The sequence below is a fragment of the Echinops telfairi genome, unplaced genomic scaffold (genome assembly GCF_000313985.2).
Source record: "Echinops telfairi isolate 266 unplaced genomic scaffold, ASM31398v2 ScPeMD7_2291;HRSCAF=2852, whole genome shotgun sequence".
NCBI classification, from domain to species: domain Eukaryota; kingdom Metazoa; phylum Chordata; class Mammalia; order Afrosoricida; family Tenrecidae; genus Echinops; species Echinops telfairi.
This window is the reverse complement of record NW_022106189.1, coordinates 19857060-19879907: the sequence shown is the minus strand read 5'-3', so window position 1 is coordinate 19879907 and position 22848 is coordinate 19857060. Positions and strand designations below refer to the sequence as shown.

Genomic DNA, 22848 nt, shown 5'->3' with positions numbered 1-22848 from the left:
GGGCACAGTGCCCCCGAGAGCCGAGGGTGCGCGCCGCTGTGCTGACTGGCTGGGATGACATAACCAAAACGGGGCCAGGAAACGGGAGACTCGCTGGCGGCCAGCACAGGGCGCAGAGCACACACAGGGGCAGAGGGGAGCGGGGCCTGCCTTCAGCCACAGGTAGTCCTCAGTCTTGTCCGCCACTTCACTCTGGTTGTCGGCGACGTCGCATCTGCCGATGATGCAGTACACGGCCCGCTTGTAGGGGTCCGTGTTGTTCCGGAGAGCCCGGCGGTAGTGCAGTCGCAGCTTGTTCTCAGTAGCTGGGGACAATCTAAGGACACAGGGACAGGCCACATCACAGACAGCCCTGCTCCCGAGAGATCCGTGAGGACATCGGAAAGCACACAGCCTCCCTTCATCCAGGGGGACAGGGCTGTCTTTGCCCGTGCCCCTCAATGCCAGCACAGCCTGAGAGGGGCCCTTCTCTAGCCCCTAGGGCTGCTCCGCCAAGCAGGGGCAGGTCGGAGGCAAGAATGAACAGCAGCCGTCCAGCACGGACTGCAGGGCTCCCTCTGGAAACTGCACCCCACTCCGGATCCAGACAAATGACTGCCCCTCGGTCTTGGGAAAGCCCAAGGCATGAAAGCACCCCCAGGTTGTTGCAGGTATGACCAGAGAAGCTACCGCCACTCCTCCCATACCCAGATTGAACTGGGCTGAGAGGTGAACTGAAGTCCAAGGGCAGTAACAGAACCCAGAGCAAGAGCTCCTGAAAGGCAAGCGGGCAGACGAGAAGCACTTCTGAACATCCACATCAGAACTTCTAACTCCAGCGGTGGGGCCAGGATGAGCAGGACGGCACAGAGGGGCCGCAGTCTCTTGAGCAGAATGCCATGACACAGGGAGCCCACTCTGTAAGGCGTCCTTGAGGGTGGGCGAGGTCCTGCATGGTGCTCCGGCACAGCCTGAGCTCGGCTCTGCCAAGGAGAATCCCAGGCCTCTGCGTGGGGCGGGGCTCTCTGTGAGGGCGCCTATGCCAGTTTCAACAGTGCTCCTCACTTTCTAACAGACCCTTGCCCCCGGGCTGGCGACTATTGGGCGCCCGGCGCAGCGGTCAACAAACAGTATGCCAAGGAGCGCCAGCCGGCATGGTACCTTCTGTCCTTGCTGCTCGTGTACTCCTGGAACCAGGTCTTGAACTCCCCCAGCTGGTGCTGGGCTCCATTCACCACCTGGGAAGCGGCGAGCAGGTCTCCGCAACGCATGCAGTAGTAGATCAACGCCCACACGGGGTGGCCTTCCACCTCTCCATCCTAAGAGCAAAGAGGCCCGGAACCAAGTAAGCCAAAGGCTGTGCTGCTCTCTTGGGTGCCCGGCGCCCCAGCAAAGTCCTCTTCTTCTGTGACGGCAGGGAACTCTGAGAAGGCCCGCTGCCCTTTCATAGCCCCGGCCAGGCCCATCTCACAGACGAGGACAGCAAGGCCCAGGGAGGTGCAGGCGCGGGGCCACGGTCCTCTGGCCAGTGGTAGTTGGCCTTCATGGGGTCCCTTTAACACCCTGCACTGCCTGGTCCCCTTCCTGATTCAAACCCAGCCCGTGGCCCCTCCTCAGGACCCCAGTGGCCTGCAGAATCAGGCAATGGGTTCTTCTGCGACCACAGCCCCTGCCACCCCCACCAAGCAGCAGCGACAGACACTCCCCACCAGAAAGGGGCTACCAGTCCACACAAGGTTATAAAATGTTAACGTGGGTGGTTAGCTACGAAGTGGATACGAGAACTTGCATCCCTGTACTTACTCTTCCTTCAGACAATCACTGAGCAGCTTTGTCACAGACCCTGGGGCCAGAAGGCAGTTCTGGGTCCACTCTCCCAAGGACTGCAACTGCCCCTCCACTCTTCCCCCACCTCCTTTCTGGGACCCTTTGCCCTGCTCCACCACAAAGAACTCTTCCTCAAACCCAGCGCAGATCAAGTTCATTTCTCCACTGAAGTCCACAGTGCTCAGCCTGGCCCTCAGGGCTGTCACCAGGCAGACCACCCTCCTGAAGCTCACCTTCTCCACACGCTCTTCCTGCCCCCAGGACACCCTTTTCCAAGACCCCGGGCTGGAAAGCTCTCACAGCAAGCATGAAGCCAGCCAGCCCCCGCTGCATCCTCCACCCTCGGCACCAAGCTCCAGGCTAGCACTTCCACCCTGGGCTAATGGGCTGTAGGAAAATGCCTACAGATGCCTGCACATGAGGGGAGGGGCTGCATCCCAGGACTGGGCCTAACTCCTCTCCCAGCTTCCGGGCAATGATCTCAGGACTGACTGATCCCAGACCCTGCCTCTCACAGCCACCTCCGAGCTCTTCAGCATCTGCTGCTGGCTCTGCCGGATCCTTTCCTGAGCCCAGAGCCTGGCTGAGCCATCACCACAACTTGCTGGGGCTCCTGCATGCCCAGCATCTTCCCTCCACCTTTCTCGTTCCACACCTCCAGGCAAAAGCACTGCCCTGAGAGGCACGGAGCGTACAGAGAAAGCCGGCCGTACCTGAAGTCCAGGCAAGGGTGTTGGAAGTTTAAGGTTCAGGAAACTTCTAACCAACTGGTAAGTTCCGGGCACCCCTCCCAGCTGAGCCTGGTGCAAATTTCCAAAGACAGTCGCCAGGGTATAGTTCTTGTAGCTGGAGAAATGCAAAGGGAAAAAGAGGGTGGTGGAAGGCACACGTCACGCACATCTGCATCCAGACCCGAGGCTGGGATGTGCGTCCACAGGGTCTGGACTTGCTGGGGGAGCAGCGCGAGCGAAATCAAGTGCCACATTCTCCCTTCAGTGCACAGCGGGTCACTGGCACAGCCTCTTCACTGCAGACTCACTGGGGAGCATGCACTGAGGGAGGGTGCAGAACAGCACCCACGCAAAGTCCAGAGAAGAATGCAGTCAACAACCCAAACTCCTTACCCAGTCACCAATTGTTCACACTCAGATGCATGTTATCTCTCTCCTACACACAAAGCCATTCAAAACACCAACAGGACCCAGGGCTCCCTCACACATCAGTGTCTCCTAGGAACTAGGAGAGAGAATCTGCCACTTACTCAACACCAGTACGACACCAGGAAATGAAAGAGCAGCCTACTGCTAAACCCTGACCTGTGTGCGAGTCTCCCCACCTGGCCTGGCCTTATCACTGTTGGTGGCTGTCTTCAGCTCCGTCGTGGTGTGAGTCCACTTGGGCTGTTCCTTCCCATGGAAACCCACGCGCCAGCGGCAGGGAAGGCCAGTCTGCTGTGGCCGTGGTTGCCATTTAAGACTGGACCATCTGATGAAGAGGTGTGATCCACCACATTTCTCTGGCAAGTTAAGACCTTCTCCCTTTACTCACCCGGCTGGGGGAATACACTTGGGAGATTGTGGGAATGAATATTCTGCTCACCAACTATCTATCACAGTATTTCTTGTTCCTTGAGGATTCTGGCTGAACCAATAACCACAGTAGTAGTTGTAAAATGATGGTTTTCTACCATCCCCTCTTCATTTACTAGCTGACATTCTTCTTAAAATCTGCTCATGTTTGAAAGTGCGTCCATACTAAGATTAAGTGATCCTACTGTACAGATCTTGATGTGATTGAACTATTGAATGGTATGCTATGTGAAGTGTGTGGCAATGAAAGTGCTGAAAATGAGTGAGTGAATGAATGAATGGTCCAGGCTGTAGATACCCAAATTTAAAGTTAATATAATAAAGAACTTCTACGTCAGGAGCACTGAGGGTGCAGTGGCTAAGCTCCGGGCTGCTTCCATGGGAGAGATGTGGCCGTCAACTTCTGCAGTAACCGACAGCCTTGGAAACCCTATGGAGCAGTTCTGCTCTGCCCTCCAGGGCCAATGTCACACCCATTGGAAGTAACTTGATGGTCACAGTTTTGGGGGGGCATCTTCCAAAACTTCTTTCATAAGCATGTATTCTCAGTGTAACTTAACAATTGTGACGAGTTTCCTGGAGAAATATGAAAGTTGTAGAAGATTTCATTTAACCTGGAGCCTCAATCAACGCTCATGGAAATCACAGGTCAAGAGAGAAACCCAACATCGTAAGACCCTGGTGCAAGAGACCTCTCTGTGTTAAAGGCACAGACACTGCTTTGAAGACTTAGTGCGCCTGACCCAACCCACGGTGTGTCGGATCACCGCCGACGCATGAGAGCTGGGCGACGGGCAGGGAAGGCTGTCCAGAACCAGGCAGTTTCCCTCTGTGGAGGCTCTGGGTCAGAACCGGCCTCGCAGGCCCCCCAACAACAGGCGTGCCAACGCTAGAGGCATTTAAAAGCCAAGGTTCGGCAAGAGCCTGGAGGAGGAGGCCTGCAGCAGCCAAACAGACGGGCAGTGTGGTTTTCTCATTTGTATCAAGAAGCCCAGAGGCTGGCAAGGGCCCACGTGGGAGAAGCCTACATTCTGTCAGAGCTAAGACATACAAGGGCCTCCACAAAGCTCATGGAAAAGTTCCGCTGTCTTCGAATCCCATTTTCCCATGAGCTTTCCGAAGCTTCTTGTGTGTATCCCAATTCAAATCATAGAAGATGGCGGGGACCGGACAGACCAAGGCTGTGCATTTTCCCAGCAATTCCACACTTGAAGATTCGTCTGGGACGGTGTCTACATTGCCATCTGCTGTATTACTGACCTAGCATCAGTTACAGCGGCGTACAGCAGACTCTAATCACTCTGGAGCACCTCCTTTGCCAAAAGGTGGCAATAAAGATAAGGCCAAAACAACCGTGGAGAAGAAACTCTTGAATGTTGTTAGAGAATTCAGAGACGTGGTGTCCTCTGACAAACGCTACATGACGAACGGGCTCGCTGACCAGCAAGGCAAAACCCAGCAGCGAGCGCCAGTGTTAAGCGTGAGGGCCATGGAGGGGAAAAGCTGTCATAAGCAGATCCACAGGTAAACCCAATGAAAAAAATCCTCGAGATCTGTAAACATTAGGTTCTCTATAGCTAAAAATCATTACAGCCAAATCTTATACTACAAAAATTTACCCAGAACCTGATAAAATCTTTATAAACCCTTTGTGCTGATATTAAATTAGGGGACTTAAAAAAAAAACCCCATCTGGAGCTCCAGGTTTTTCCTAACAGGAGAGCAGAGGCTAGTGAATTGAACACATCTCAGGTAGCAGTCTACTGTCTAATTAACACTGTATTTGGTATAAGAACCTATTCTTTGCAGTACAAAGTCTGAATTACCTCAGTTACACACGGGAAACCGTTCCTAGGACTTCCTACTGAAGCGCTATTTCGTTGACAAGGGGAGACCATGCCACAAGCTGCTGGCAGCTGCAGAGGCTCAGTGGCACATGGCTGCAGTTTAGCGAGTGTTCTCAACTGGCCTTTGTCTCTGCAGCCAGGGAGAGGCCCGGCCTCCGGCCTCTGAAATAAAGAAGCCAATTCAGAACTCGACGCTGTGTCCACAGGTAGGAATGAGAGGCCTGGGCTCTGCTAATGAAAGGGACAATAGCCACGGCACAGCCTCAAGACCTTAGGTGACTGAGATAGTTTATTGTGCCAGGCTGGCTGATAAACACAAGTGGGATTAACTGAAGGGCAGAGAGATAAATGGCTTGGTGAGCCTTGCCTTTCTTGTCTCTCACTCTGTGATCATCGGACCAGTGTGCGGCTGCCTTGCTTGTTCTGTGCCTCAATTTAAAGGCTACACTGCCTGTGGGATGCCTAGCCTGTGGACTGTGTCGCTGTAAGTTGAGGTCCCTTTAAGACATCTCTGGAGCTGGGGACGGCGGTTGGTAACCTGCCTTGTGATTGGCTGCTGTGCTGACATAGCCTAGCTCTCTCTATAAATAGAGGAAGATCTGGGAGCAGACTAGACTTGAAGGACTGCTAGTCTCCCAACTTTCTCTCACGTACGTGAGTTGCACTGAGCCATTTGTAGTGCTTTATAATTTAACTGTTTATTTCTTGTATTATATATTTATCTGTATATTATTTAACAGTTCATTTCTCATTATATATCTAATTATCTTTATAAATAAATATATTAAATTATCAGCAATTTGGTTTTATCTCTCTAGAGAACCCTGTCTAACACAGTGACCAACTCTGATTAGTAAGGAGGTGACAAGGAAGCCCAGGCACAAATCCCAGGCCTCAACAGCCGGAAGGATGGGACTCCAGTGCCAGAGGAGCACCAGGAAGACAAGAAAGGCTAGTGGCCTGCGGAGCGTGAGGGGGGAGTCACTGCTGCACAGAGAAAAGGAAAGGGCCAAGGGTGTAATGGCTGAGCCCCCTTGGGACACAGCACCGGGTGCGAGAGTCAGATAGCTGGGTCTGTGTTGAAGGGCTGTGAGCGGCGAAGTCATGAAACAGCTCGCTCCCCCTTGACCTCTTCCTGGGGTTTCACGCCCCCGCAGGAGGTAAGGTGGTCCTGAGATCAAGGACTGTGCCTCTCAAGCCACACGCAACCTTGGGTGTTGTTAAAACCAACCCTGCTCCGCTTCTGCTGCCTTACCTCTGCTCCAGGTAGGCCAGGGCCTGCCTGACAAACTCCATGCGCACCTCCACGTTGTTGCGGCTCTTCACCGCATCTGTTGCCGGGACCAGCAGCACGTCTGTCATTTGTTTGACCATGGCCCACATGTCCGAGATGCTCTGCGGATAAATGACACCGCACATCACAAGGAGAAGTGGTCTTCCTGGCGGCAGCAGGAGGGGCGAGCGGCAGGCCTTCCGTTGGAGACGCCCTCTGCCCTGCCGGGTGCTGGCGCTCCATTCGCCAATGAGTTGCCCCTCACCCCGCTCCCAGTCAGTCTCTCAGATCAATTACTATGCCAGGTCTGACAGAACCGCCCACATCATTAAGACCACATAAAGCAGCAAGAACACAGAATCCCAGTGGATTGCCCCTTAAGAGAGTGAACACATTTCTAATCTAGGAGTTGTAACTCAACCGCATTTCAGTTCTTACAAGGTCATTTGAGTTTCTTAAGGCTTAAAATAAGAGTGCAGCCAACATAATAGAGGTTTTGTCCCCCCAGGCCTCTCCAGGGGCCCCTGATCTCACCCCATTTGGTGAGTGTCACAGCTCCCTAGTTTGCCTTCCCATTCACTCCCTTCAAAAGCTGTCTCCGGAGAGAGAGAGAAAGAAGCGGGCGCCCCCTCCTTTGCTGCCCCCACACAGCTGGGACGCCTGTGTCCCAGGGCCCCTCCTCAGTCCTGCTCCCTGGAGTTCAGAAGCCTTGAACGGCAGCAACGATGGCAGAAGAGCAGGCTTCTACTTTCCCCCAGAGGGACAGAGAAGATGATGTGCTTCTTGTCTCTCTCAAAGAGTAAAGTGATAGGATAGCCATCACATGGGATTCTTTCTAGATGTAGCGAGGTTGTCCTTCTTCGGACTCATTTCTGTTGCCTGACATCTCACTACAGGAAAGAGGGAGGGACTGAAGGAGGGGCGTTATTTGAAGGACTTGAAAAAAGCCAAATCCAGGTACGGGTACTTGGCCACAATGGCTGTCACCATTCCTCTTTCCTCTGAGCTGCTCGCCCACCCACGCTGTTTCTGCATTCGCTCCCCTTACCCGGCGCCATCAAGTACATGCTGACTCACTGGCCAATGGAGTTGAGGAAGGAGAAAAATGCCGAAGGCCCGGAAGGCACATGGAGGCTGCGGGAAGCATCCCCTTTACGTCCCAGCTCATGGCAAAGGTCCCTCCAGTCAGCGGCCTCTAAGAAGGGGACTGACTGCAAGAGGCAAGAGCTCAAAGCAAGGACAACCCGAGGAGAACTATTGTGACCTTTTATCGATTCTGGACCGCTCAAAATCATTAAAGTTTCAGAAATTTAAAATTACAAAAGGTACTTTTTTTTTTTAATGTACCTCCGAAGAACAGCTAACATTTTATTCTGAGAAATAGAGTATCTGCTTAATCATTACAGCACGCCAGCAAGTCGCCCATCCCATCTGCACATGGCCTCGCTCCGGGCTGAGTTAGTCCAGGACACGTTACCTTGTCATCCGGCCCCACGGCGGCAGCACAGAGGTCCACAAGGTCAGGCTGCAAGTGCCCATTCACAATCTTCTCATTATAGATATAAATCTGAAATGACGGAAATAAGAGTGCAATTTCCACGATCACTTTCTCTTTGTAAAACGTCCTGAGGCCATTCTGAAGCCAGCTTTAGCCCAATGGCCGGCAGAGAGCCAACTGCCACCCTGGCTGCGCCCAATACTTGAAGACCAGGTTCTGAAGAAGCTACAGGTGGGTCTGCAACACCTCTGCCCAGCAGACGCCAGTTCCAGTGAACGAGAACCAAAGGGGAAGACCTTGGAAACGGAAGGGCTCCCACGGAGGGTCCCCAACAACCCAGGCCGGTCTGGGAATCTTTCTGCTCGAGAGCTGAGCAGCCCCAGGGCCGGACTCAAGGGGTGGGAGGGATCAAGGGCTGTAGCCCTCCCTGCCAACTGCAGTGTCCACTTCTCCTGGGCAGAAGCCTTGCTCTCTAGAAACATTTTCTCAGGAGAAAGGAACTGAGGGGTATTTAATGTATGGGAAAACCACTGTTCCTTTGGATTGGATGTTAAAGGAGTGAACGTGATGATGGCGGTAAGAATGACTACCTGGGAATTTTGTGGACGAGTCCACTTGGTACTGGAAGTCTTTGTTCCAACGGAAGAAGGCAGTGATGTCAGTCAGACAGGTCCTACCCCAAGCTTCCTTGATTTTTAAGTGGGTGAAGAGAGATGGGAGAGCGCCACTGAACTTTAGGGCTGTGCTGGAGATGAGCTGAAATGCTTGTGAAACTCTAAGGTGAGGCTTATCTACTCGGCAAACCCCACAAGCTCGCAGTGCGAGCCTTTCCTCTGCCGGGCCCTGTGCTTACTGCAAGACATAAAGGTTCACTCTCACAGGGGAAGCGTAGCCGTGCAGATGAATGCACAATATCACAGTCCCATGTGCTGTAAAGTGCTAGCTCTACGAAGCTTTAGCCTCTACAGATGTATAAGCTGCCTAACTTCTCCCCTAAGAAGTTTATCACTTCCTTAGGCCTGAAATCAGGTGTCACAGAGGCACTAAAGGGAGCCAGGTGAAATGTGAAGGGTGCCAATGTGGAGGAGTAAGGAGAGCGCTAAGAACCGGGGCAGAAGGCGCTAAAGAAAGGCCTGGTGGTGGCCTGTGAAAGAATCTCACGGCAGACTTGTCTGTGGGGAAGCCTCTGCTGCCCCGTGTTTGGAGAAGCGCCGGGAGTCTAAGGATAGGGCGTGAAACACGTGGGAGAAGGCAGCAGCTCAACAGTGAAAGGGGCCGGCAACTCGCCGTACTTCCTGCACACCTTCAGAGCCACGCCTGGTTCTGCTTCCAGAGAGCCGCTCACCGCTCAGCAGAGACAAAGGGCCTTGAGTGGCTCCAACATGGCCCCAACCCCTTTCTTCAAAGGATCAAAGGTGTAGGCTGCCGCTGAGCAGATGTCCCTTGGCCCGTGAAGTGGGATGAACTCAAGGAGAGGGAGCTCACCACTTCCGTTCTAGAGACAAAATGTTCCCCTCCGGATTCTTGAAGGGGACCCAGGAGGGAGTGGGTGTTACCATAAATGCACAGCTGGCCAGTTCCCGTTCCAGGGACACTCTGTGTTCGGGGCAGTATGCTCAGGCACAAAGAACCTGCTCACACCAAAACTTTCTTCAGGATAACAATGGCATTAAACATCACCGCGAGCACTGGCTACCAAGGCAGAACAGCACTTGGAACGTAAAGATTTCTAATGCAACACTGGCAGCCTACCACACCATTTCACGAACAGAGAACTCCACTTGCCCAGCTGTTCATGTACACAGGGTCACTACCAAATGCAACCCGGACACCTTGCTCAGCTGACAGCCCGGATCTCCGCTTCCCCCGTCAAAGGCGGCAGTCACTGCCCTCCCCAACAGCTCCCCAGTGGAGGGGAACTCTTAAGCAGTCTCTGGGCTGGATTTTCACATGAAGTCTTTGTTCCCTTTACTCATCCCTCCCTCGCCACCCCCACCCCCAAAAGGGCTCAGGAAGGTCTTTCTAGATGAAACCTTCCAGGAGGACAAGCTCACCTGCCGGGCGTAGGCCATCTCGATGCTGTCCAGAGAGCTTCGCCCGGGGGCGCCCAGGTCACTGATGTAACTCGGCTGCAGGAGAGACACATTAACAGGAGTATTAGGCTGTGCTTTGTAGTCAGATTTCCTCAGAATTGCATAAAACGCAGCTCCCTCCCACAACACAGAAGGGAGCAGGCACGGGACTCAATCTGATCCAAAGTGCTTGGCGGCTGCATTAGCCCCAGTGGAGCCCCAGTGACTGCTCTGGGACGGCCACTTCTTTCCAACGGAACCAACCTGGCGGCACACAACACGCAGGGGCAAATGAAAAGGGATTCATTCTACCCAGGTTCCCGTGCACGCATGCACCGTGGCTGGAACACAAGGCGTGTTTCATCCTGTTCTGGTGAGCAGTGGGGGGCTGCGGGCAGGTTCCCTCAGGCACACCCTTGTCTTAGTCTCGCTGGGGGGTCTTCACAAAAGGACTCGTCTGGGGGCATCTGCTGGGCCAGATACACTCAAGGCAGAGAGGTCAGCCCAGGTTATGGGGACTTTTTCAGTATCCCAAAGAGAGAACGGCTCAAGCTACGACCTTGTCAACTGCCTCAAATGCACGTGGACGCTGGACACCGAATAAGGAAGGTGTGTTTGAATCACGGTGCTGGCAAAGAATATTGAAAGTACCATGGACTGCCAAAGGAGCAAACAGATCTGTCTTGGAAGAAGTACAGCCAGAATACTCCTTAGAGGCAAGGATGGCAAGCCTTGGTCTCACATACTTTGGACATGCTATGGGGAGACACCAGTCCCTGGAAAAGGACACCGTGCTTGGTAAGGTGTGTGAAAGAGGGAGACGCTCAAGGAGATGGGCTGTCACCGTGGCTGCAACAACGGCTCCAACCCAGCACTTGTGAGGAGGGGCAGCCCAGCAGTGCTCCATGCCGCTGCACATGGGCTCGTCCTGGTCCCACTGAGTGGACGGCACCTAACAGCAACAAGAGGCCGTCTCGAGAGATTACAGTAACGAACGCAGGACCGCGCTAGCGCGTGTCATGAAGAAGTCGTAAGAACATGGAGAACTGCACTGTGAGGAAAGGCCAGGACAGGTTGTGCACAGCAAGGCAGCTGCTCGTGCTAAGCGGGAAGCAGAGGAGCTGGGCTAGAGAACTTTGTAGGGACCCTACTCCATCCACCCTACAGCCCTGATCTTGCCCCTTCAGACTGCTTTTTCGTTCCCCAAACCCCAAGAACAGTGCAGAGGAACACGACTCAAGTCCCCAGGATGGTCAAGCTGCCACTTGAAAGGGCGTCGATTGAAGGGCGCAGAATTCTTCAGGGAAGGCTTAGGGCGGAGGGAACATCACTTTCAGAAGTGCATAGACCTAAGGGAGGGCAGGCCATGAAACAAGAGCTGTACACTTTGGTGCCTTTGTTTAACAAAGGTTTCCGTGATTTTGCATCCATACTTTTCTTAATTTACCCTAGCACTTACTCAGCACTTACTATATACCAAGCACTGTCCTATTTTCCATCACCTAACCGCCCTGGGAAACAGGCATCTGTTGCCCTCTAGGCAATTCTGACTCAGTCACCCCAAAGGGCAGAGTAAGACTGCTCCGTAGGGCTTCCTAGATCTGCCCATGGGAAGCCCAGCTGTAGGAGCGGGTTCTGTGCTAGGCTGTAACCTTGGAAACCCACAGGACAGTTCTACTATGTGCTAATAGGACCCGATGAGTCGGAATTAACTCGATGACAGTAAACTTGGAGTCCTGGAATCGTTCCAGAGGGGGGCCCTGGTGGCACAGAGGATAAAGTGCTTGCCTGCGAACTAAAAGGCCACGTGGTCAGAACCCACCAGCTGCTCCCCAGGGAAAGGATGTGGCAGCCTGCCTCGGCACAGACGTTATACCCTAGGAAACCCTGCAGGGCGGGGTCTGACCTGCCCGCCAGGGCTGCCCCGTGCGGGGAACGGCTCGGCAGCAGACTGACATCTCTCTCCTGGGGAGGCCTTGGTGAGAGCCAACCCCTGACTTTTTGGCAGGCAGCCAAACGCTTTAACCACTGCACCACCAAGCCTCACAAGGCAAGTCTTTTAATAAATCATCCTATTGGGGGCTCTTACAACAACGCATACATCGATTGCATCAAGCACATTTGGGCGTACTGGAGGGGCATGTGCTCCGAGCCTCTCTCAAGAGGCGGTGGCATCGTCCCCTGCATTCTCAGCATGACGTGTGCCTGTCGCAGGGGCGGCCCGGGGACCCTTTCCAGCGCAGCCATCACGGGCCCGAGCAGTGTGTGACATGTGGCTCCCTGGGCAGGGCTTCACAGGAGCAGACAGCCTCAGCTTTCTCTGAGGCTGAGCCGTGCACAGCTAACACCGCTTCTTAGCTCTGTGACGGAGCGGACCACAGCTCAGCCTCGACTTCAACTATAAAATGGTAGTTGTAATGGCGCCCGCCTCATAACGGGGCTTCAGGAAGTTCACGGACAAGTTAAACTTTGTGAATCCCCTTGCGGGTTACAACAAGAGTAGCAGTATTCATCGAGAAGTAAAAAGAGCCGATGCTCCGCAGTGCTTGCAGTGACGACCTAAGATCCCCACGGAGCCGGCAGGGGAGCTGGAACAGGCCTGGAGAGCTTTTGCTCTGCACTGGCGGGAGACACGCCTGCATTTTTCTGCAATGGCTTCGTTGGCACAGACCCCTCTAGCCGCTGAGCTGAGGGCAGCCCCTTTCTGGAACAGAAGGAACTTGTGAAAGCCCTTGGGAGAGCTGAGCCGGCTAATCCCAGTCAGCTCACTGGGTCCTGGGAAGAGGCCGGGGGCGGGGAGGGGCAGCAAGGGCAGTCTTGCTCCGCAGAGTTGTTTGAGCTACATAAACACATGAGCAACCTGGTGAAATATTTTCCAGTACTAAAATCCTTGTTTTTGTAAAGGCATCCATTTAAAAAGTAGTTGGTTTCCAGCCTTCGAATTTCCATTTAAATTAATTTTGCCTGATGCACTTGTTTTCACAAGTACTTCTCCTTCACTTGTCCTTGGCCCAGCCTCAGAAACGCAGAACCCTATCCATCAACAGGAAGTGCACTCACACATTCCTGAGCAGAGGCTGGGCTCCAGAGCCACGATGCTTTCCCAGAAGGCTGGTGAGAATAACAATCTATTTCCTCAGACCACTGGGTTTCTCTGCCCTGCAGAAAGTGACCAGGACAGGGAGACAGGGATCAGAAAGGAATGGGAGGCAGGAGGGAAGGGCCACGTGTTCACCCAGGGGACGGGGAACCCTGGGGAAACTCTGGGCCCACCCAGAGGCTCCGAGGGATGAAGACGTGGCGCTCTGCTTCGGTAGAGATTGACCGCCTTGGAAACCCCGAGGGAAAGTTCCACTCCGTCCAAGAGGGTGCTAAGAGTCAGCGTCAACTCCAAGTAACAGAGTTGGTTTTCAATCTGGGAACAGACGGAAGATCTTCCCAGAGTAGATGGTGTGTCCAAACAACCAGCTTAGAAGAACATTCCAGAACAGGAGACACACAGTTGGACAGTGGCAGGAAAGGACTGCAATGCTTCTTCGTTTTAAGTTTTACACACTTAGTAAGCACTGAATGGGTAAGTGCTGGGCTGCTAATCTCAAGGTTCAGTGGTTCAAACCCACCAGCAGCTCCATGGGAGAAAGATGAGGCTGTCTGCTTCTGTACAGTCTACAGCCTCAGACAGCGTGGCTGAGTCAGAACCGATCCAGTGGCAGTGAGTTCGTTGTTCTTAGGATTGGGGAAAGCACCTCCAGGGATGAATAAACTCTTGCCACGAGTTCAGACTGTGTGTGTGTGTGTGTGTGTGTGTGTGTGAGAGAGAGAGAGAGAGAGAGAGAGAATGACATGAACATGTCGAGCAACACCAGTATAGAGAAAAAGGAAATTATGGTGGCAGAGTAGCAGGAGTTTCACTTCCCAGTGGAATGTTTAGGCTTTAGGTGTGTCAAATAAAACCAGAGCCTAATTTACAGTGAGGGCTATAAAGTCTGTCTACAGAACACTGGAACGAAAGGCCCAGGCTTGGCCAGATGACCCACGTTCCAGTGCAGCCCAGGTAACAGCGATGACCTTGGGTAAGGACACGTGCTGTGCCAGCCCCACAAGTGCTGTTAGGTTTGAGCCCTAAAGATAGCAAGCTTCAAGGACAACACCTCCAAGTGTGTGCAATGGTGCCACGTATGGACTCAGTGGAGATGCGTGAAGACCGCAGATGAGCGCCCAGCAGGCTCCGATGGAAAGGGCATCCATCCGTGGGTGGAAGAGGCTGGCTGTGTTACCACATGGTTCTTCCACGCACCTCTCGGCCACCCAGTTACCACGTGAGGCACCGAGAGGTCACTTGTTTTGTTCTTTTTTGGAAAGCACCCACAGAACTCCCTGTAATCCACACCCAGCTCAAGGTCCAGTATGTGAAACCGAGCCGTCACCATCTCAGCTCCTGGGAAAGGGCCAGGAGCCAGACTACAGTTTAAAATCACCTCGTCTGAGATTTTCAAATGCAAACTCACTGCTCTGCATTTACTGTATTTCAAGGAATCTAACATACGATAAGGCATGCTATTTTATTCACCACAGGGGGACAAACAGGTCTGTCAATTAAACTAAAAGACACCATTGGATTTAATGCATATCCCAATTTCAGAGATGGGAAGGGAAAAACAAACTGTGCCTGGCTGTGATGAAGTAAGCTCTTTTAGGTGGTCTTTGGCCTTGATTCTCCGGAAAAGTTTGCGTTTGAGAGCCTCTGTCCCCTGCAGCCCTGAGGAATTACTTTTGCCCTAGTTTTCTACCCCAGAGGATCTGCTAACTCTACGTGGTTGGCTGACACTCGCTGGGAAAGGTAGGCTGTAGACCAGGATGGCTGGAAGCAGTGGCCCTGGTCACAGTGATTGCTATGCACCTTGCAGGGACTGGTCAGTAGACTGCAAATGAAGAGATGGTGGACCATGCAAATGAAGTGTTGACAGCTTACCGTGCAATTGAAGTGGCTGAGGCTCACTGGCCCTGGTGGGAGGAACCTGCCTTGGAAATGACAAGGAGTTGTCGAAATGAGGTTTTGCAAAGAGAAAGAGGCGGGAGAGAAACCGCAGCAACAAGAAGCGGGAAACAGCAGAGCGAGGAGGCAAGGAACCTGAACACAGGCCAGGACTGCAGCACTGGGGACAGTGACAGGCTCGGCAGGGGCCCAGGAGCCACGTCAGGGTGACAGACGGCAGAGCTAACAGGCGTCTGTCTGTCCAGAGGGGGCAGAGTAGTGATCAAAATTAGAGGCGATTCAGTGTAGGAATGTCGCCACCATTTGCTGTTCAGGTTCTCTAGGGAGCATGTTGCTTGCTAGGCCACATTATTTTCCAAATAATACAAATGAGTGTCAAGAAGTCGTCACAGGAAAACCTGCAGGATCTCTTGGTTGCATTTTCCCATGCGCTCTTCCTTACCCGCAGGGACCGCCCGCTGGCAGGAGCCGTGGTGGCACAGCGGGGCAGCCCTCCACTGCTAAAGGAAAGGCCGGGGATGAACTCATCCAGCAGCGCTCCACTGCAGGCGCTGATCCGGCCATGGTAAGAAAACCCCAGGGTGCGCTTCTACGCTATCCTGTCAGGGTGCTAGCAGGAGGAGTCCACTGGGTGGCGCCTAACACAACAGGACCAAATGGGCAATAGCCTGCGGGGACTCGAGAGACGGCCTCTGAAGACTGCAGTGCTTCCGCACTGCTAAATGGCACTCGCTGTCCAGCACACAGAGGTGAGCCCCCTGCCATCCTCACCACCTGCTGGAACTGGCCCCCGAGGGCTTCACCAGGAAGCTTTTGCTTGCTGCAAAATACATTCTTCCTACTCAGACCACAACTTGAGAAGTTATTAACACTCTTTAAATTGCCTGCCTTCCTCCATGGAATTTCCTACCTCTTTGCTCAATGACATCCCAAGGAAATTAATTTCTCAAACTGACTCAATGTTCCTTTATTAAAACACGCCAGCAGCAGATTATGACCAATGTCCCTATGTTCTTCTGTGATTGGAAAGCTTTGGAGGGGGCGTGAGGGTGGGGTGGGGGGGAAACTATTTCAGGAACCATTATTTCTCCAGTTTTTAATTTAAAAAACTTTAAAGCCTTGTGCTGTGCTCTATAATAAATTATCCTAATTTGAACATTTCCCTGCAAATGCAAGATCAGCTCAAAATGATCTGGAGCCTCTTTTCTGACTAATGACTCTCGAGAGTCTAACAATCTTATTCCTGGCAATAATGTGCTAACAACCTATTTGAGATATTGAGGCATACTTCTTCAATCTTCTTGTATTTAGGCACAAAGATTTATTTATTTAAAATCATTATTAGCAAGAATCTATAAACAAAATGGAAACACTCAAAAAAGGCCAGAGCCATCTTAAAAAAACGATGAGCAACAATTTAATAATCTTTAGCACACAAAACACTGCCCTAACACATAGTGCCAGGACATGCCACGTGTGTGCTCGGTGCAGGCCCTGGGCTAAGGGCTGTGCCCACGAGCCCAGCACTCCTCAGGACGGCTCTGCCCGTCTTCTGACCTCCAGTCTATGCTCTCCCTGAAAGAGAGTGGGGGTACCCACCCAAATGGAGATCACACCACCGTAGAACACAGTGAATACTGAATAGAGCCTGCATAGACACGCACAGACACAGAGCTCCACACAACACCCCAATGATTACATGAAAAAGAAAACCAAAGGAACTATCAAGTGGGGGAGGATATGGAGTTCTCACACGGCAGGTAAGAGGGGATAGTGATACAGCATTCCAAAACCCAGCTGGCAGAGCCGACGAAAACTGAACACAGGCATGTAAACCCAGTGTGGCCCGATTCTCCTCGGGGGTGTGCCCAAGGGAAATACGTCAGTTCACAACATACTTTTATAAGAGACAAGACCTGGAAAACCCCTAATGTTCACCAATACCGCTATTGTGTTTAGGGGCCATCCAATCGGTTCCAACTCTTAGTGGCTGTGACGGTTTTCTCGTGCCAACTTGACACCTGTAAGAAGACAGGGGTGGAGTCTAGCCTGTCAATCAGGTTGCAGCCTGGTGACGTCCCCTGGAGGTGTGCCCGAGCTGTGTAGCTCTCTGGAGGCCAGCCTCTCTCTCTGCCTTGACCTTCCTGCTTGCTGGACACCGAGAGCTGTTGGAGGCCCTGTGAGGCTTCCACCAACACTGGACCACACGACTTTGCACCGCTGGCCTGGGACCGTCCTGCACTCTGCATCAGTGGCGACATACGTCTGAAGAGGGACTTATGGACTAGTGTCTTATGGGTTTACAGACTTAAGCTGGGCTGGGCCGAGATGTCTTCTTGATATATAATTACTTCTTGATGGAAAGCTCTCTCTCGCACATAAAGGAGTGTCACTGGATTGCTCTAGTGACCCTATGCACAACAGAATGAAGCACTGCCCAGTCCTGCGCCACCCTCACTAGCACGGTCGCTGTGTTGAGCCCGCTGCTGCAGCCACTGTGTCGATCTGTCTCATCGAGGGCCTTCCTCTTTTCCACTGACCTTCTACTTTCCCAAGGACAATGTCCTTCTCAGTTGTTCACGTAATGAGATACTATTTGGCCGTGAGAACGAATGGCCTGCAACCACACACAATAATAGAAAGTACAAGAAAGCAAAAACAAGAGTATGTGTCTCATGGCTCCAGTTACAGAGAGCTCAAACCAAGCAAGGTTGCTCTGTGATGTCAGAAGTCAGGGAAGTGGCTCCCTTGACGATGGGGCAGGTGGGGAGAGGATGCAAAGCGACCACCGGGTGCTGGTTACGTTCTGTTCCTTCTATCTTACATAGGTGTGTTGTGTTGGTGGGAATTCAATGAGCTGTACGCGTCTTTGTATGTATGTGAAACTTTGGAGAAAAATTCAAACCAACAACAGCAAGCAACCAACCAAACCTCTTCAGTTCAGACAACGGCGGCTCCTTGGACAGCCCAAAGAGCAGCACATGTCTGACACAGCTGTCCGCCCCGCTAGGCGTCACACAGAGAACAGTAAAACATTGAGAACCCCCTTCCAGGGGGACCTGAGGTCAGGGAAGACGAGTCTACTAACTAGACTAGTCTATTTTTAGGAAAAGAACGGATCCAGGAAGAATATCTCATTAGCAACTTTTAATTAATTCCAAATCCCAATGCAGACTACAACCTAGTAACACCATTTTATAAAATGAAGTTTATAACAGTATAAGCTGTTCTAGTTATTTGCCTAACTTCACCAGGAACTGAGAAAGCAACACTGAGTTGATCAAGGGTTTCCCTACATTAGTTCTTTTTCTCAAAGACTCTGATTTGTTCACAATTTGACTTAAGAGAGGTGGGATAAGGGTCCTTCATGAGTAACTGCCTAATATGAATGCCTTTAGGTCCTTTTATCTGGGGGCTAATTCACAGAAACCCAAAACTCAGTGCCCCTCAGTTGACTGTACCTCATGGCAACCATGTACAGGGGTTCTGAAACAGTCTTATCTTTACAAGAGTGGGCAGAAGAGCCTCATCTTTCTTCCATGGAGTCGCTGGTGGGCCTGAACTGCCAACCCTGAGGTGAGCAAGGCATGCCTACCCCACAGCACCCTCACTGGACACCGACCGAAAGGCAGGTGGTTCAAATGCACCAGTAGCTCCTCGGGTGGAAGGTGAGGTTGTCTGCTTCTGTACAGATTTACAATCTCAGGTCACTATAACCTAGAATCGACTCTGTGGCAGTGGTTAAGAGAAACAGTGATTTTCAAATCGGGAGATTTGCAAACTGGGGACAGATGAAGTTAGCCTGGAGTCAGGAGGAGCTGCCCAGTTACCCACTCTTGACCCCACTGTCCTGGGTCTCGGCAGCACAGCTCAGAGTTCACGCCTCTATGCCCTCCTCTTCCCGACCCAAGTCAGGGGAGGACTGCCTGTTCTCCGGGAAGCAAGACTGCTCAGGGAACAACTCAGAAGCATGCAATATTGTTAGAAACTGTCAAACATTAGGTGGTAATTTTATAGGATTATAATTGTTCATCTTGGGCATCCAATTCCCCCCCAAAGCAGTAGTATGGGCTGGCAACTCTGCATCAGGGGCTTTATGTGATGACTCATCTTTGTGACAAGCCCATTTGACCAACAGGGACGCTGCAGGCCTGCAGGGACAAAGGGCTGGGCAGGTCTCAGGGCAGGAAAAATGCAGAACTGAATTTCACATTCTCGTGGGCAGCAGACTTCCTGGAGCCACGGGGGCTGGATGAACCAGAGATGTGCCCGCCTTGAGATCATCTTTAAACCTTATACCAAAAATAGACTTAACTGAACTAGTCAAAAATGCCTGCCTATTATCGGTGAGCTCACACCAACACCAGCAACTTGAAAGCCTGGGGCGGGGCCTTAGGGGCAATGAGTTCACGCCCTGAGGGAGGGAGGGTTCAGAAAGGAGGAGAGTGGCTGTGTGACTGGAGGCACGTCAGCAGTGTGGCTAAACTACACATCGAAGCTGTTGCGTTATTGTGTGTGGATTCACAACAGAAATGAAATACACTGTAAGGAAGGGTAAAGCGAGCGAGAGAAAGACGAGATCGAGGACTGCACCCCGGGGCATGCTAACGTCAACAGGTCGGGAATCTGAGGAAGCTTCAAGGCCAAAGCAGCCAGCCACACCTGCTGGACCAGCTCTGGGCAAATGCAGGCACCTGGACGTCAAGTGAAGGCGTTTCGAGGGCAAGTGAGGAGCAATGCCAGAAGTCACGAAGACAGGTACGTGCAGTTGTACTCCACGGAGCGGCCAACCTGGTGGTTAACAGGCCAAAGCGACTTACGACCAAGCATTTTGACTAACAGTGGCCCACCTTTGGGATTCAACCTACCTCATTCTCTTGAGTAAAGTCAAGGGCATCTTCTCCTGATGCCAGCAGCGTGTGGAGAATTCGCTGTTTGACTTGCTCCCACTCGACCAGCATGGACTCTCGGTGGTACTCCTCGGCCATGCCAAAGGTCTGCGGGAGGGAAGCAGAGCAAGGTCTGGAGTGAAGAAACAAGCGCATGCTGCCGGCAGGCCCATCGCAGGCCCCTTGCCCACCTCGGTACGCAGAGCACAATAACCACTCTCAATGTAAACAGCCTGATCAATTCTAAGACGTCCTTTTCAAACCTTTGGAATCAGGCAGCAGAGTACAGTTAATAGCATGGCATGACCTAAATCGCAGTATCTTTCCCTATGCAGTAAAGTCAATGACATAAAACCCATGGTTATCTTAAGATGTAATGAGTATCAAAGATAAGAAAAACAAAAGATGCTCCGGTGGCTTTATTAACTTTCAGAGAAATACGAATAGCTTCAGAAGGAAAACAGTCTTCTGGAATTAGGTTCCGAGTTTCTCCTGAAGAGTGGGCATCCTCCCTCTGTGCACTGTAGTGACAGGTGACAACCACGGCAGGTAGTTGCCCAAGATACGCATTAGGAAACAGGAAGGGAAGTAACACAGGCCCCACCTCTGGGGAGACGGGCACAGCAACTTACACAGCTATACCAAGCTATGACCATGCTAGCCTATTTTTATGCTTCAACTGGTGGACCAGCACCCACCCCCACCTCCTTCCCCAGCATCAGCTTGAAGGCCCTTTTCAAAAACCCATTTCCTTTATAATCGGCTCGGCATCTAATTAGGCAGCACCAAGAGAATGAATATTAGGGAACGAGTGCTTTACTCGTGGTGATGCAGATGCTTTATACGGATAAAATCCACACACATCAACTTGGAGGAACTGGTAGGGAAAGCACACAAACTCTTCCCAAAATGGGAAGTCTGTGTTTAGATAAAAATTCATTAAACTGTAAACACACACACACAAAGATGGTCCGATTGCAAGTTTGATTTTGACCCACCTAAATAATAGATATCCTGAAGACCCAAGGAAAAATGCGAACTATAAACTTTTTAAACTCTTCCATAATTTTTCTATACACATTTTGTTTGCGCTCTAGACACATTCGTGTTTACAACAGAGCAACCAGGCAAGGTATGTAAACTTTGTAGACCCAAGCCAAGACCTTGAAGGAATGACTCGCTGCGCTTCGGTACAAGGCCAACTGGCAGAACGCAGCTGACCAAGAAAAGGTTCCAACAGTCTACTTCTGGGACTGGCTTCTTAAATGCTCACAGTGGCCATCTAAGGGGCTACTATTGGTCTCTCTCCACCAGGAACAAAGGAGGAGTGAAGACAATGAAAATCTCAGGGACAAATCCGGCTAGACCAGAGGATGTACACTAGTACAGATAGGAACTGGAAACACAGGGAATCCAGGACAGATGATCCCTTCAGGACCAGTGGTGACAGTGGTGACACCAGGAGAGTGGAGGGAAAGTAGGGTAGAAAAGGGGAACCGATCACAAGGATCTACACATAACCTCCTCCCTGGGGGATGGACAACAGAAAACTGGGTGAAGGGAGACGTTGGACAGTGTAAGATATGACAAAATAATAATAATTTATAAATTATCAAGGGTTTGTGAGGGAGGGATAGAATGAGGAGCTGATACCAAGGCATCAAGTAGAAAGAAAATCTTTTGGGAATGATGGTGGCAACAAATGCACAAATGTGCTTGACACAATGGATGTAAGTATGGATTGTGATGAGTTGTACAATCCCCCAATACAATGATTTTGAAAAGTAAATAAATAAAATCTCCTGGAAACAATTAGTCCAAGAGGAACTTCAGTCTGTACTGCCCTGGCCCCAGAAGAACTCAACGATGGGTCCAGTAGGGATTACCCCTGCACTGGCGGTGAGATGTTAAAAAAAATCTCGACATTGTAAAAGAGACCTGTAAAAGAGACCTGGTCAGGGAGAGACCAGTGGAACTTCTGAGACTATAGCCCTCCGTCACCCTTCGGGCTGGAAATAAACGCACAAATGGTGGCTCGGTTTCCAACCATACAGCAGACAGCCCTATCAGGAGAACAGTAACGCCGGGAGGTGCATCCGCACACCTCTGAAGAAGCCCGCCGTGCATAGGAGGCACGGCAGCACTGGCCCCCAGACCACGTCCAGAAGGCAGGGCGGGTCAGAAAGAAGGATGTCCAGAGGCCGGAGCAAGTAGGACAGACGAGGTGAACCCTGCGGGGCTGGGACTCAATGACCAGAAACAAAGTGTACGGACCACAGAATGGAAAACCGACTTCTTCAGGTAAACTTGCACCCAACGTGCAATGAAAGTTCAGCGAAAGCAAACCACGGTCTTCCACCTGGTTTTCTTCTCACTGCGGGGGAGAATGGACCCTCCCAGCAGTTGCCTGGGATGGAAAGTCGCCACAGGAAAATGCTTGCTTCTTGCTCACAGCACCGGAACACGAAGTAGACAGAAGTGCATCACTGAAACAAAGGGGGTGGTTTACAGAGAGAGGAGGATAATCTTCTCTGAAAGCATTTAAAAAATAGTGTAGGAGCCAAGCAAGATTCCTGTACAACACTTCCTATTTAATGATCAAACCAAAGGCCCCTTCCGGCTTGAGCCTCTCCCAAGGGAAAGGGAGACCCAGGCAGCACAGAGCAACAACCCAAACACCTCAAACCCTCTGCTGTGGTGTCCACTCTCCCTGCTGGGGGGGACGCGGACAGCGAAGGACTGTCCCAGACGGTTCCCAGGGCTACCGGAGTTTTTTAGGGCAGCAAACTAGCGCATCTTTCTCAAACTGCCAATCTTTCCGTTCCCGGCTCAGTGCTTCCCCACAGGGATGCTAGGCACAAGGATCAGGGCAGTAGAA

The 22848-nt window shown here is 51.8% G+C and overlaps 1 protein-coding gene across 2 annotated transcripts in view; it reads right to left on the bottom strand.

Moving 5' to 3' along the window:
- NUP93 (nucleoporin 93) overlaps positions 1–22848 on the bottom strand; it is a 104411-nt gene that overhangs the window by 8805 nt on the left and 72758 nt on the right. For both annotated transcript variants that reach the window (XM_004704656.3, XM_045293845.1), the window contains 7 exons: positions 19950–20078; positions 10068–10142; positions 7993–8082; positions 6498–6637; positions 2520–2652; positions 1141–1298; positions 151–316 (listed from right to left, as the gene is read on the bottom strand). In XM_004704656.3, the coding sequence (XP_004704713.1) occupies positions 151–316; positions 1141–1298; positions 2520–2652; positions 6498–6637; positions 7993–8082; positions 10068–10142; positions 19950–20078 (891 nt within the window). The remainder of the gene's footprint in view (positions 1–150; positions 317–1140; positions 1299–2519; positions 2653–6497; positions 6638–7992; positions 8083–10067; positions 10143–19949; positions 20079–22848) is intronic.